The sequence below is a fragment of the Lycium barbarum genome, chromosome 10, assembly GCF_019175385.1.
Source record: "Lycium barbarum isolate Lr01 chromosome 10, ASM1917538v2, whole genome shotgun sequence".
Lineage (NCBI taxonomy): Eukaryota > Viridiplantae > Streptophyta > Magnoliopsida > Solanales > Solanaceae > Lycium > Lycium barbarum.
The window spans coordinates 67,840,288-67,856,799 of record NC_083346.1 but is presented as its reverse complement, the minus strand read 5'-3'; the positions used below and the strand labels follow the sequence as shown (position 1 = coordinate 67,856,799).

The 16,512-nt window shown below is 37.1% G+C and overlaps 1 protein-coding gene across 1 annotated transcript; it reads left to right on the top strand.

The window, feature by feature from the left end:
- The first annotated feature begins 555 nt into the window (after nt 1-555).
- Nucleotides 556-15,616, top strand: LOC132614260 (peptide chain release factor PrfB1, chloroplastic). The gene is made up of 7 exons (XM_060328674.1): nt 556-830; nt 1,074-1,145; nt 4,506-4,726; nt 5,293-5,496; nt 6,177-6,392; nt 14,609-14,795; nt 15,194-15,616. The coding sequence occupies exons 1-7, from the start codon at nt 632-634 to the stop codon at nt 15,502-15,504; spliced, it is 1,410 nt and encodes a 469-aa protein (XP_060184657.1). The 5' UTR covers nt 556-631; the 3' UTR covers nt 15,505-15,616.
- The last annotated feature ends 896 nt before the right edge of the window (nt 15,617-16,512 follow it).

The window sequence follows — 16,512 nt, the reverse complement described above, 5'->3', positions numbered from 1 at the left end:
TGATGGATTTGGTTGTGCGATACGTATTTGCCCCAAACACGTTATTTTTTTTTTTGGACAATTCATCATCATCATCAACAATTCCTGAATCAATACATGTTTTTAACTTCTCTGATAAATTATTTTGCTTTTTTTTTTTTCAAGAAAGGAAGAGAAATGGGAAGAATCAAAACCTACAAGAACGGTGGTGGTGAAATTGATAACGGCGGTGGTGGCGGATATGGTGTTTCCGGTGAGATATGGTGATGGGATAGTTTAGTGATAAAGAAGATATAATTATTGGAGAATTTTAATAATTAATTAGGGATTAATTACTGTAAATATAATTAATAAACAAATCAAATGAATAATAAGGAAAAGAATATAAAATTTAAATTTAAAAGATTTCTGACGTGGCAGGCGAGTGTGTAACACCTCCCTTGTGCGGTTATATGTGTATCAGAATAAATAAATTCAATTTTTAAATGTGTAAGGGCTAATAAGTCATTTAATAGTTTGAGTATGATATCGAGATTTCAAAGCATAGTTTAGAAATCAATCCATGTATTTTGCCATTACAGAAAGAAAAGAGGCAGAAGTATTGGAAATTATAGATTAGTCCCATATCACTCTTATCCGTTTGCAAGCAGCCATGGAGGGTATGGTTCAAAGTTCAGTCCCTCAATATTGGAAGCCTTTCCACAGCTTACGCAGAATGACAACCTCAGTTCCATTCCTAAGAATAACATCAATGCATAGGAGAATTCCAATTCCACAACTAACTTCTCATTTTCCAGTTCCACAACTAACTTCTCAGTCTTTTCTGCTTTCCATTTCTTCTCCAACAACCGGTATCTACTTCTTTCTTTTTTTCCTCCCTATGTACTAGTAAGAGATTTTGTTACTTTAGCTTTATCCATTCTAAACTTTGATCAATTTTAACTAGTATTTTCTTCTATTCTTACTATTGATTCTCGACATTGATAGAGTATGACAAATTATAGCTGTTAATTTGCTAGTATTTCTAATTATCGGGAAAAAAAAAAAGAAGGATTTTTGCTTACTATGTGGGTGTTTCATTAATTCAATTGAAGGTGGCACGGTTTCTTTTGCAACACCTGAGGTGGGAGTTAGCAATACTGAAACGCGTGAATGGGCCATGCAAGGTAAACTTATACCATTTCCATCATGCCAAAATTTAATACTCCTTCCGTTTCAATGTGTTTGTCTTACTTTACTTTTTCCGTTTAAAAAAGAATGCCTCTTTCCTTTTTTGACAATTCTTTCATTCCAACTTTTCACATGTCATGTTTAAGGCCACAAGATTAAAGGGTACCGGTACATTCTACATATCTTTAGTTTAAGATGTGTTCAAAGGTACTCCCTCCAGTTCAAAAAGAGTGTCTACTTAGCCATTAGCACACCCTTAAGAAAATACTAACTCCTAGGCAAAAATAGGTAATTTGAATAAACTACCCCTACCTTTCAAGTTGGGGATAAGGTCTGCGTACACTCTACCCAGTCAAAACCCCACATTGTGGGACTCCATTGGGTATGTTGTTGTTGTTGTTGTACCCCTAATTAAATAGGTATTGGGATTTGGTCACTTAACACTTAATAAGGACAAATCTGAAAAAATAAGGCTAATTCTTTCTTGATTTGGTGTGGACATTCTTTTTGAACCAAAAAATAAAGGCTAAGTCGATACTCTTTTTGAACCGGAGTGGTATTATTTACTTTCTTCAACTCCTTGTCAAGTTAAAACCAAATAAACAAATTGAAATGGAGGGAGTATAATCAAGGCTTGAAATTTTCTTCAATAGTTTTAATTAGAATTTCTAGTTATATTGGATGGTTGTAGTCATTTAACGACGTAGCTGCATTCTGAACTTTGTTAGCTTTTCTTGCATTTCGTCTCATATGTTTTTTATAACCGTGGTGTCCGGGTCAGCTTGCGCGCATCTCGAGTAATTCCATGTGATACCTGCATTTTGTCTTCTGTGTCTTGTCTGGATTTTGACAGAACTTTTAAGTTGAGATGTAATCTTTGGACTACGAAAACAAAACTATATGTATTATGGTGAAGTATTTATGCTTAGCTGTATCTAGTTATTTACTTCTGCATCTAGTTCTGCATTTGTAGTGGTTGCTTGGCTGTGCTTTTGTAACGTTGTGAGAATATGGCCTAGAAGAATTGAACACCTGAAACCTTACCTAGCAGGACATTATGTAATCACACATACTATGCTATTAAAATGTTGGAGATTTTTCATCCTGGCATTTTGTTACTGAACTTAACAAGCATTCAGTGAAATCATCTTCAGTAATGCCAACCAGTGAAGTATATTCTGACATTTTGCTTCTTCAGCTGTTTCAACCCCCCCACCCTTTAATAATCGTAGTAACTACTTACTAACAAAAGTAAATAAGGCCGTATATGTTGTTCTCCATCCTACCATTCCACATCCTCACCTTTTAGATGGTTGCACATCCAGAAGTCCTTGTTTCAGCAACTAGTTGGATATTTTAGGGAGTATGAGGCAAGCTGTGACTGTGAGCCCATGAAACCTGTACAGAAAGATCAATTTTAAGGAAATGGACAGTTCTATTGTCAACCTTGCAATCAATTTTACGTTTCTTTGAGATTATAAGTACCAGTACTTGGTGGACTGATAGATGAATGTTTTGCAAGTGCAATATTACTTAATCCCAGGCAACCTTCATAGGATTAAAAGGAATTGCCAACTATTTGAAAGAAATGGAATGCATGGGACCTTAAGAAAATTAATATGAAGGTGATGGCTTAGGGGTAGGGGTAAGGCTGCATACACCCCAACCTTCCCAGACTCCACTTGTGGGATTACACTGGGTATGTTGTTGTTGTTGTTGTGGTGATGGTGGCGGCTTGCGGGAGTTAATGATAAGATGTTGGGGCTCTTTTTTTTTTCTTTATAATTGTGGTGTCCGGGCCAGCTTGTGCACACCTCTACTAATTTCACAAGATACTTGCCACCTCTCACCAGCAACAAGTATTAGGTAACTCTGTCCACCAAGGCTAGAACAGATAGGAAGAACTCACTTAATGTTTTTGTCTCTGCTGGGAATTAAACCTGAGACTTCATGGTGCTCAGCCCACTTCATTGACCGCTAGGCCACACCCTTGGATTCATGCTGGGGCTCCTTTATAACAGAGAAGATGTCACACGTTAGTGTTATCAGGGTTGGGGGGGGGGGGGGGGGGAGGATGGCAAAATGGATATGTGTCCGGGTGGAGGTGTTGATGCTGAAAGAACTAGATTTGGAGGAGATGGAGATGAATAATGGAGAGTCAAATCTGTTATTTCTTTGTTTTTGATAGGTCGGATGTCTGTAGTTTGGCATATCAATGTACCTTACTGGTTTTATTGTAGTTCTTTTTGTAAATTCCATGTGAACCATCCATTTTTTTTTCTTTTTTTGATGATCAAGAAATTCGTTTAGAGCCAACCGCAGCCTTCGAAACTCGGAGATGATGAGACCAGCCCTCTACCCTTCTCTACTTAAATACCAGAGTTAGTTCACTTGGCGCAGTGCTGGTTTCTTATTTTTATGAATGAGTTTATTTTACCATTTAAGGAGTTCCAAGAGAACTTTTTGTTACCTTTCTCATAAAACACAAAAAATCCCTAGGAACTGCTTTCTGAACAGAGTTATTAAAAGCTATTGCTTCCTCAGTTGAAGAGATGAAACTAATTCAAAACAAGGGGTTATCGTTTCATAGGTGAAACCTTGCGCTTCAGCAAAGTGTGCACTTCAAACAATGACTCGCAAAGTGATCCAAACGAAAAGCAATTGGTTCTGACCCACAAGGATGTCCGAGGTGGTTGAGCAGGTGATCTCCCAAATGGGAGGTCTCAGGTTCGAAACCCCTTGCATGCTTTCTCTGTCGAGCTCGTCGTACGGGGCTTGCCTAGTGCGGTTTACCTCTCCTGTGTGATTTGCGGGATATTATACTAGAGCGGGGTTTACCTTGCTTGCACATGAAGGGTAGCAGTTGGTGGTTCCCTTGTCAACAGAAATGCAATTGGTTCTTTGAATCTCAACTTCAAGGAGTTGGATTATATCGACATTACTGTATATTTGATGTTAAAATATGTTGCTTTGATTGTAATTTGACTATTGTAGTAATCCATATATGTTTTGTAGTTTTTTTAATTTCTAACATTTGTGCGCTTGTCTTCAAAGAAGCATGCGCTTGACTTCTGGCGTTTCGCTTCAAGCTGCATGGACCTTATCGCTTCTTTGCGCTTTTCAATTTTAAAAGCAGTGCTTCTGAAATCACGTGTAGGGAAGGAACTCTTTTCAGTCATCTTTGAATGAAATTTACTTTTCTCGAAAGTCGAAGTTTAAAGTTGTGGATGGCAAGTCATAATTTTCTGGTAGCACTTAAAATCTTTGTGCAATCTTCTGCTGAATTGTGAATGTTGTATGGAGTATTTGGCTCTTTTTTACTGTGTATGAAGTTGGAGTGTTTTATTTGTCCACAGATTTCTATACTTTAAGGAAGGATGTAGAGACTGTCTTAGAGCGTGTTGAGGAGATCAGAGGTGCTGCTGGTCTAAAGCAATTACAGGAAGATCTTGCTGCTTTAGAAGCAGCAGCAGCTGATAGCTCTCTCTGGGATAATCGTGCTAAAGCTCAGGAAACACTTCAGGCTTTAACTGATTGCAAAGACAAATTAAAGCTTCTCCATGACTTTAAGACACAGGTACCTACAATTTTCCCCAAACAGAAACGGAGAGCAGAAAACACTAGTTCAAAGTTGTTTTTTGTTAACATCAAAACTCATTTTCCATCTTTGCCGAACCATCTTTGTACTATATTAGTCATACACTGGAGGTCCTAATTTCTCTTGCGAGGAGCATGTCAACTTTAACTCTGATTTGTCTTGGCAGTAAATGGTTAATGGTTCAAGGACATTTAAGAATCCAGTGGTTACCAATCTTATTCTTCTGGAATCTCCTTCATTTCCCGTTAATACCTCCTTGTTTCTGTTGAAAGTTTGGAATGCAAATTACGAATCAACATAGTGTGGACAGATGTCCATTTAAAAGATTAAAAATAAAAGATTAAAAATAATTCGAACTAGTTCTTTTTTCTGGTTCCCTTTGACGCGCAAAGCAAAAACTTGCAAAGCTTTTACCTGTTTGTGGCTCTTTTAGAATTTTCTCCTAGTCCTCGAAAACATCTCAGGTATCTCACCACTTGTTTGGATATTTTATTCAAAAATCACAGTACGACAGTATGACAATTCAGGAATTCCTACTTGCACAGGCTGATGATGCAGAAACAATTATTAAGCTCACTGAGGAGATGGACTCAACTGATTCAGGGCTTCTTCAAGAGGCGTCTGGTATCATAAAGGAATTGAACAAGGCACTGGATCGTTTTGAGTTGACTCAACTTCTTTCAGGCCCCTATGATAAAGAAGCTGCTGTGATTACTATCACAGCTGGTGCGGGCGGCACTGATGCACAGGTAATGCTGGATCTGTAGCTGTTGAATTTAGGTCATGCAAGTGCGAATGTTTGTGCATATGGACCCGGATGATTACAATTTCATACTCCTTCACATTTTTCATGAATATCATCATGGTGGTGAGACAGTTTCCGGCACTTTCTGATACGTGGCAGTGTTACTTCATTTTAGCTGATCACAATAATTGCTGTAATGGTCATTTGTAGAACCAGAAAAATCTTTGGTGGCTTCCTACAATGTAGAAATTCATTCTTTGCTGTGAGCATTAACCATCATTCTCTATATAAATTTCAACTCAGTATGTCTTCTCTGTTTAAAAGCCTTTTTATATGGCCAAACAGATGATTTAAATGTTTTTGAGCCGCAGTTTGATCATGAGGAATGTTCTCAAATAAAACATGATATGACTTATATTATTATTTATTTTTCATCGCTTATAAAAAAATGAAAGAATAACAATAAGATATGATGTGGAGTTGACATGATTGAAGCTCTCTTAACAATTTGCATTTTTCGCTTTGAATCCTTATCCTGCTTTTTCTCATTACAGGTTGGTCCATCTATTCTTTGCTAGTCCTGTTTTATCAGAAGGTTTTTAAGTCTTTAAAAGTTGCGAAATCAGTCTGTCACAATTTTCATTACCTCTTTTACATAGAATATTTTGATTAATTCCAGTGCAGGATTGGGCTGATATGCTTCTCAGGATGTATGTGAGATGGGGAGAAAAGCAGCGCTATAAAACAAAAGTTGTTGAGAAGTCTGTGGGAGAAGAAGCTGGGATCAAGTCAGCCACTATTGAAATTGAAGGCCGGTATGCGTATGGTTACCTGTCTGGGGAGAAAGGAACCCACAGGATTGTTCGACAGTCTCCTTTCAACGCTAAAGGCCTTCGGCAGGTTATAAATCTTTATGTTTGATAACACTGTTCTGGGCCTCCTTATATTCTCTACTTTTTAGATACTTGCATGGTGTATATGAAAGACTTCCTATGAGTTTGATTTGTGCTACATCAAAGCAAAAGTACCTAAGCATGGTAGTCATAGAGTGTGAGCTTTCTTACATTGTCAGTCCCAAGCCCGAATAGAAGGTTATTGTCGGTTGAGAGCTAGCATAAAAAACCAGTTCATGATGAATCCTCACAATACACGTATGTCACGCCCTGAACTTGGGCCTGGACGTAACACGGCACCCGGTGCCTGACTACATGTGACCGAGCGAACTAACTGGCTGACTGAATCAACATGTGGTATCATAACATACTGAATGCGGAAAATAAACCAACATATGCTGATATACTGAAAGTCTGAATGATATAAATCAAAATGCGGAAACGCTAACATAAGTCTGAATCATAAACTGTAGCCAACCTGGCTTAACATGAAAAGCTTGCGACTCTGTCGAACTGTCACTCAAGTCTATGAAGCCTCTAATGAAGTACTGAAAACACTGACTATTGCCGGGACAAGGCCCCCGACATACCTGACTGTCTGTAAAGATTGTAAATAAATGATAAGGCCCCGAAAGAACTGAGGCTCACCAATCAACTTATACTGGAGATCCTAGCAAACAGATGTGTCGTCCTGTAAATCGTTACTTGCATCGTGAGATGCAGGCTCCGGACAAAAAAGGACGTCAGTACATTTGAATTGCACTGGTATGTAAAGCAACTGAAAGAAAGAACTGTGAGTATTGAAACTGAACTGATAACTGATAACTGAAGTTAACAAAAGAAGCACAGATAAGAATATTTCCTGTTCTGAATGGAGAATCACCTGCTTACTGAGATCATAATCTGTGGCCTCAGGCCCAATATAAGTGCACAAGTGTGTGGCCTCAGGCCCAAGTATACGTATACATAACTGTGGCGTTAGGCCCAAAACACAGGTGTTCAACATTAAACAATTTATATAAAAGAACTGAGAATCATGCTGAAAAGTACAACATACTGAGCAATGACTCACTGAGACATATTCATGAACTGATTATGAGAACTGAAGTTTTAACTATTTATAAACATGCTGAGTATCCTAGACTAAGGCTCATGGGTATCAAACACAAGTCTATATTGATTACGTACTGAGCCCACAATGTTCAGAATGAAAGTCATGAATGAATTGTGAATCTAGAGAATAGAAGCTCTGCAACTATTAAAGGAGACTAAGCTGAACTATATTTCTGAGGCAATTCGTAACGCTGTAAAAGAAGCGTAGCGTAGGGAGAATCATTAACATTCCAAACGTATAGAGTTAGCCTCACATACCTTAACTTCCTGCTTTTGAGCGTGGTACAACGTTCATTAACCCTTTCAACTTTAATCTATAACAATACAAGTCAAAGGGATACCATATTAGCAATAATATCGATGCTTTGGTCATCTAAGCATTTTATCAAACACTTGGTGGGCATAAAGCTCCACAACCTTCATTAATGGTGTTTTCTTCACCCAATTCTCATTCTATTACTTCTAGGTGATTCTACAATCTCAATTAGATGTAATTAACACCATTCTTCATCACCCATATGATTACAACAATCCTAAGTCAACAATCGCAAAACCCCACCATAGTTCATATGATTCTCTTTATCAAACCCATCAACTTACCGCCCAAGAACTTAGAGTTTAATCATCAATTCATAACTACAAATGATTAGAGAGTAGAAGCATTACCTTTTTGAAGTTCAATCCTCTTGAATTCGAGTTCTAGGGTTTCTTTGCTCAACAATGATGTCTCAATCGGATATCTAATGATTTGAAGGGTTTAATCAAGTTAGAAGGGTATTAGGGACTTGAATTCAGCCTGGAATCATTATAGAACTTACCTTGGAGGGTTCTTGAGGTTTGGGACTTGTTCTCTCTTGCCTTAGGAGGATTTTTTGTGATTAGGGGTGTTAGGGAACTAAACCCCAAGTTTAAATATTAGAGAAAACGCGAAAATCCGGCTTTTGACCCTAAAATCCGACCCATGCGCGTTGGGCCCGCATCGCACGCCCAACGCAGGGTCTCACTCAGACTTTGGTCAGATAGCAGGTTGTCCTGCTCTGGGCCGCGACGCTTGGCCAACGCGCACGAACCCTTTGCGCGTCATGTGACCAACACGGGTGGCCTGCCACTCTGAGCGTTTTTGTGACGCTCATAACTTCTTGCTCCGATCTCCGTTCGGCCTGATCTTTCTATGGATGGAAAGGTATTTCCACGTACTACAACTTCCATTAAGGGCACTTTTCCAATTTCCTAACTAATCAAGGGGTTATGGTTGCCTGAAGTAGGCCCCTCGGCCACTTTCGCAAAAAAAGGGGAAACCTTCTAACTTTCATTTTACTCTCTTAATACGAGTCGTACCTTAGTCTGAGGACTTTAGATGTTATATCATTGGGACATACTCATCAAGGCACGCGTTACATCACCACCTGGATGTGATGCAAAATAAGCTAGGGGTTCCGTCACATTGCCACATGAACGCCCTGATGTGGTGCAAAATAGGAAAGGGCCCCGTATCATGGACAAATATAGGTAAAGAACTAGTATCACTACATCCTGGATGTGGTGCAAAATAGGAAAGGGTTCCCGCATCATAGATGGATGAGGGTAAAAAAGCTAGTCCAAGAGAGTGGATAGCTGGAACATAGGCTTTTTTATTAGAAAGTCTATGGAGTTAGTGGATACCTTAAAAAGGAGGAGAGCTGATATTGCATAACTACAAGGATTAAGGTCCTAGAGGTAAAGCTGCCCATATGATTATCTCATTAAGTCTTGCATGCGTAAATGAGTGCCCATGCTCCACAAATAGGATTAGATGCAGAAGCTAAAAGTAAATTTTGGGAAGATATGAGGATTAGAAAAGTCTGTGGTCCCGATGGTATGCCAATAGAGGTCTGGGAGTCGCTCGGAGAGGATGGAGTAGGATAACTTACCAAGCATTTATAATGCTATACTAAGAAGTGGTAGAGTAAACTTGATTCTATTTTATATGAACAGAGGAGATATTTAAAGTTGTATGAACTATCTGGGAGTCGCTCGGAGAGGATGGAGTAGGATAACTTACCAAGCATTTATAATGCTATACTAAGAAGTGGTAGAGTAAACTTGATTCTATTTTATATGAACAGAGGAGATATTTAAAGTTGTATGAACTATCGCGACATGAAACTTAGGGAAAACAACATTTTTAGTCCCTGAGTTATAGCTTTATTCCAGTTTTGGTCCTTGTGTTATTCAAACAAGCGCATTTAACCTTCAATTAACTAAAATGGGTGATTTTGATCCAATCACTAACAGAAGTCTAAAACAGTAACAGACATTTTGAAGGGCAAACTGGGTATTACATGTCACAACTCTCACAAGAATAAAAGAAAGAAGAAAAGAAAGGTTAAAAGCCTTTCTGCAAGAAGTTTACCGTCCTCTTCTTGCTTCTCCCTGTATAGAAAACTCGATCAAAGGTAACATATATTCTTTAATGACCAACCATAGCAGGAAAGATGGTGTTGCAGAGACCAAATTCCTTATAGTGACGTTCATGAAAATGTTACCCAACTACGCCAGTACCTTAAGTTCCATATTTTTCTTCCTAAATCATATCTGCGAATATGAGTCGACAACTAACACCTGTATCTTTTGTTGCATTTGCCTATAATCAAATTGCATATGATTCTTAATAAATCATAGTATTCACTAAACAAAGGCAAGAAAATAAAAGAAAGAAATTTGGGGGTATTGTTTTGAAGTTATGAAAGTAGAAACAAAATCAATAGCATGATATCTATGATCTTATTTATCAATAAAAACCAGAAACTCACCTACGTTCAAGATAGGTTTTTTTCACTAAAATCAAGTTTTTGCGCGGGGTTCAATATATACAGCCCACTTTGTCCTATTTCATTCCTCCTTTAAGCTATAAATAAATATCAATATCCTTTTCTAATTAAACAACAAGAATACATTGACATTTACCCAATCAATTCTCTATCTGGGTACTCCAGAAAAGCATTGAAATTATTACTTCACCAACTAACTCTCTTCTACGTATTGTTTTGATAAGCTTTATTCTCCTTTTATTTTTTTGCTATTTATGAGAGTTGTGCAATGTTAACTTTCGGGTAAATTTTAGCACCACAAAAAAAAAAAACTTTAGGGTAAAAGCTTTACCCTCAAGAAAATGAGAGCTAGAGAGATAAGATAGATACTTCACTTTGGAATAATATCCGGTTTGCCCCTCATATAGGTCAACAGTCTGTTACTTTTTTAAACTCCTGTTAGTGATCTTAATTAATTGAAAGTTAAATGCGCTTATTTGAATAACACAAGGACCGAAACTGAAATAAAGCTATAACTCAGGCACGAAAAGTGTTATTTTCCCTTAAACTTATGAGTCATATTATGAAACTCTGTAAGTGAGTGATAGAGCGGCATATTGACACTACAAGAGTGAAAAAGAATTAACTTAGGTTCATGCCTAGTAGATCTACAATGGAGGCTATATTCTTGCGAAGAAGATTGATGAAAATTTATTGAGAGGAAAAAAGATCCACACATTGTGTTTATTGACATGAAAAAGACATGATTGGATGTCAAAAAAGGTCTTCCGGTGGGTATTGGAGAAGGAAGGATTCATGTTTTTTTTTTTTTTTTTTGCCAATTAACTGATACAATCAGCGAAGAAGAAAGGATTCATGTTAAACATGTAAAAACTATGAAAAGACATGTACGAAGGAGTTGTCACTAGTGTGAGAACAATAGTGGAGTGGGAGATGCACAGGAGTTTCCCATAACCATGGGTTTACACCAGGGATCAACATTCAACATTGAGCCTGTACTTGTTTACCCTAGTTATGGATGCACAATACTAGATGAAGTCCCAAGTGTATCTTATTGTTGATGATATTTTGCTAATTGATGTAACCAACAAGGATATCAACCAAAAGCTTGATCTATGGAGAAGCACTTTAAAGAGTAAGGGTTTTAGGATTTACCCTACCTTATAAAAATAAAGTAAGCGTATTAGGATAAATAGAAATAAGACTGAATATATGTGTTGCGAGTTTAGCCAGCAAAGAAGAGTGCAGTTGAGGTGACATTAGATGGGGTTGTGATGCCTAAGTGTAGACAATTTAGATATTCAGGATTGTTCCAGAAAAATGGAACGATGGACAAAGATGTTACACAAAGAATTAAAATTGGATGGTTGAAATGAACACATGATAAAGGTGTTTATATTAGACACTTCCGACTCAAAATTTTGAAAAGCACTTTTGCGCGTGTTCTCAAGTGCCCATTATGTAGTTTAGTTAACCACTTAAAATAAGTCATCTCCTTTAGTTATACGCATTAGCCTCAATAAGCCATAAAACTTCAGGCCTGTTCCAATTGATGTTGATGTGTATAATTAAAGGAGGAGGTTTATTTTATATGATTAACTTATCTGCGTAATGGGCACTTGAGAACACGCTCAAAAACTTTTTCAAAATATGATCTAAAGGTGTCTAATAGGAAAACTTTATTAGGTGCTCAATTGGACAAACAATTGTTCGAGTGTCTAAATGAAATTTACTGGCAAGTTTAAGAGGTTATCGATGTATTCAGCCTAAAAAAATATGGAAAACAAAATATGGACGACTTCTAGTACTCTTTATTTTTATTTTTATTCTGCATAATGTTGGTACGAGATGAATTTAAATGGAGAATCATAGTCAGTGAAGATTCATATACCCCACCTCAACTTGTTTGGGATTGAGACGTAGTTTTTGTTGGTTGGTGTATACTTAATTATAGCACCAAGTGAGCTACCTTGGACTGTTTATTATTAGAAGCACTGTGATCCAACAGTCCAAGCTTATTTCTCTTGTGGTTTGCTCCATGCTAGAATAGTTCTCTTTCCTAAAATTTAAGTAACAATTTGCCAAGTGTTTACCTTCTGAGCATAAATTGTAATGGTTGATTTATTTTCCTTCCATGAGTTTGTTGTGAAAAACGGGAAAGGGTAACTCTCCATATCTGATATCTTCCCAGAACTCAGACTAGTAGTCTTGGAAACCATTTTATAGTTGTTATTTCAGAGGAAAGGGAAGATAGTGATCTTTTGTCTTTGATATTGGATTGTTAATTCAGTCAAAAGTGAAATCAGAGAAGAAATTCTAGATCCTAATAGCATTTCTATGAAAGACACCGACAGTATTGGAATAAGCATTTAAGCACATTTAGGAAGTTCCATTCGGTGACTGTTTTCTGATTAGATAGTACTCCCTCTTTATCATTTTATATGATGGTATTTGATCGAGTACAGAGTAAAAGATGTTAATATGACATATATATTATATTAGTGATAGTGAAATGAAAATATCAAAGTAATGGTCGAAAGGTCATAAGGAAAACATTACTTCAAAGTTTAAAAGTTGAATACTTTAATAAGTTTGAATTCTTCAAAGTTGTACGAAAATAAAATGAAAATGCCAAATTAAAAAAAAACATATGGTCATGGAATTAGAAATGGAAGGAGTATATTAAGAGTAAATTATCTGCATAAGCTTGAGCAAAGTTGCTGCATATGAAAATTAGGAAGCCATCTCTGATGGGAGAAAATGGTTATGCTTGCTTCCTTATGGTACAAGTTATCTGATTGTATATTAATAATAATAATAATAAGGAAGTTATGTACATGCACTTGAGAAAAATTTCAGAATATGACGAAAAAGAAAAAAAAACAATCTAGGGAAGAAAGTGGTTTGTTTTCTTCTTTATACCAACTCTTACCTTAAATGGTCACATAATGATGCGCATTTTTTCCTGAAATTGACCTTTTCTTATCTATTTGAAAATATGTCTTCTTTTTCTTGGAGAAAGAGATCTGGTACAAAAGAAGAGCCACTTGATGGAGTTCAATAAAATGAGCTTTGGTTTTATTCAAAATAGGCTTATTTTGATTTTAACAAAATACTCCTGCCTCCCATTTTGTACAATTGGACATGGATTTTGAGAATAAAATATGAGTGGTCTAGTAAATTTGAGTTCTTGAAAGTTGTGAAAGTAGCATCGAATTTTATTAGTGAGTTGGTGTCAAACATTTTTATATTTCATTTTTTCGTTTTTTTCTTCATTGGCGCTTTTCTTAGCTAAAGCTCATGCTTTAATTGCGTTTTGCACTGAAAACTTCAACAGATTTGGCGCTTTTGTGCTTTCCACTTTTGAAAACTCTCTTTTTAGTCTTATCTCAAAAAGAATGTTACCTCTCTATATTTAGAGACAAGTTAACTTCAAAACTCTCACTTTACCCTTAAAAATAAAACCGATCTTTGAAAATGCAGACGCCTACACCAAAGCGCTGAGGAAGGTTTGCTTCTTCACGTGGGTGGCATCTAGGGGGGTGATATTGACGGGAGAATCTTAGGAAAAGAAAGGTTGTGTGCATAAGCTGGTGTTTCCTATCTAAGGAGGAAGGTGAGGACGTGGATCATATTCCGTTACACATTGCAAATTAGTCACGACGTTATGGTGGGATATTTTTAGATGGTTTGATGTTTCTTGGGTTATGCCAAAATCCGTGAAGGAGTTTATGTTCAACTGGAAGAGTGGAGCTGGGAGAAGAAGGCACAAGACTTGGGATGTTACTGCTCTTGCTTTTTTGTGGGTTATTTGGAAAGAAAGAAATAAGAGAGCTTTTGAAGGGGTGGAGATGAACTTTGCTCAATTGAGGAGTAGTCTCCGATCTCTTATTTACTTTTGGTGCACCCATGTAGTTCCAGTTTGTATAGAGGATTGGGTGTCTTTTGGAGAGAACCATATGTTGTAGGTCTGTCCTTGTTTGGTATATCTCTTGTATACGGCCAAATGGCCTTGTTATCAATGAAAACTTTTACTTGATCACAAAATAGAAAAGAAAAAACTAAAGCGCCAATTAAGCAAGGTGAAGCGCACAGCCTGGTTTCAGGGTTTAAGCGCGCTTTAAATGAGCCTTTAACAACACTAGTGAAAAAGGAGCAATATGTCATTGTTTCATTAACCACTTAATTCTGATACCGTGCATCTTAGCATAATCTATCATTTTTCTATCTTCATAGCAGGAATTTCTTCTCATTTTCATACATCGACAATATGTAAATCTTTGAAGTGGTGACTATGCAGACAAGCTTCTCAGGCATTGAGGTTATGCCTCTTCTTCCTGAAGACTCAACAGATGTTGAAATTCCTGAAGAAGACTTGGATATCAGCTTTACAAGAGCAGGTGGAAAAGGAGGTCAAAATGTTAACAAGGTTGAGACTGCAGTTCGCATCACTCATATTCCCACAGGCGTAGCTGTTCGTTGTACAGGTTTTTCTTTGAAACCTTTTTTCTCTATTATATTATCTGTAGCAAAGAAGTTTGTTCTGACTTTGAGACACCGTAGGCTCTGGTGGGTAAGTGTTTGATCTTTCTGGCTTATATTGACATATGGACTCAGAGAGATTAGAGTTGTAAAATTGTTATAAGCCCAATAAAACTATCATACCTTTGATATTAGCACGTTATGTTTTTGTCACTTCCCATCCTTTGCCTCTTTCCCTTGAAAGATTACTATGGTTAAAGCATCATTTTTCTTATCTGAAATTCTTGCCATCAAGTAGTTTCTGATGTACTGTTAATTGCAAAACTCTATGATAATATTCTAGCTGCTACTATGGAATCTTGAGGCGTAATACTAATAGTAGATTTTTATGTGACAATTGCAGAGGAGAGGTCACAGCTAGCAAATAAGATAAAAGCTCTTAGCCGATTGAAAGCTAAATTGTTGGTGATTGCTGAGGAGCAAAGGGCATCTGAAATAAAGCAAATAAGAGGAGATGTAGTGAAGGCTGAATGGGGCCAGCAGATAAGAAACTATGTCTTCCATCCTTACAAGCTGGTAAAAGATGTAAGGACTTCTTATGAAACTTCTGATATCACTTCTGTCATGGATGGTGACTTAGATCCTTTTATCAAGGCCTATCTTAAGCACAAGCACACTTTGGCAGCAAACCCTACTGGACTCACTTCATCCTAAACTTGGAAACAATATTCTGTAAATGAATCGCTAGAAGATCTTTAAGGTTGTTATACCATATATTTGTGTTTGGTTGTGTCTGAGTAATGATAAATTCGAATTCCTTCTCTCTTTTTCTTCTCTCTAGGGTTAAACCCCTGTGGTATCCGGAGTAGAAATGACGCCACTTATAATACCCCTTATTGAAACATGTCTAGTTTTAAAAAATTATTTAAAGTTTAGCCAGTTTTGGCAAACTTCAGACTGAACCTCCTACTGCTGCTACTCCTTGAAGTTTTGGAGTTGGGTTATGCCGAAACGTTATTTCATACTCGGTGGTCCCAAAGTCAACTTCATACCTTCGGGTTTGAAGTTAGGCTTTGACAGAGCTTAACTTTAATGCACTTTGCTCAGCTCATATTCAGAACCCATTGGTCCGACGACTATACACGCCGCGTAGGGCCTTTTAAGTGTGGAAGTGCTCCCCACTAAGAGTTTCTTTATTGGCTCAAACCTAAGGCCCATGATTAAGGTAGCGGGATTTCATTCATCTTACCACATTCTTCTGATACCTTGTTACTCGGCTGGAAATGATTTCAAGAAAAATATTTGCGCTTTTTAATAGGTACAAATTGTCTTCTGAGTATGTTGTTGTAAATTGTTTTCTGCTTTTTTTCTCCACGTAAAGTCCAGTCCTGGGATTAACATGGTAATCGGGATATGTATTATTGGTAAAGCCTATGCTTATAACGCATTACCACAGAACAAGTCGTCGAACAGACCTATTATCTTTGGTCTTAGCATTTGATCATTAAATCCTTTAAAGGTCACCAACGACTTCGCGTGGAAAGATTTGTTTAATTATTCCCTCTCGTCCTTTTTATCCAGTGTTTAAGGTTTTGGCACTCATTAAAAAATCGCACAATAGCATTAACCATACGGAATAATTTACTAAATTACTCTGATCTCTCTCTTAATTGAGTATTTAATGATTATATGCCTTCTTGGAGAAGTGTGAAATCGTAAAAC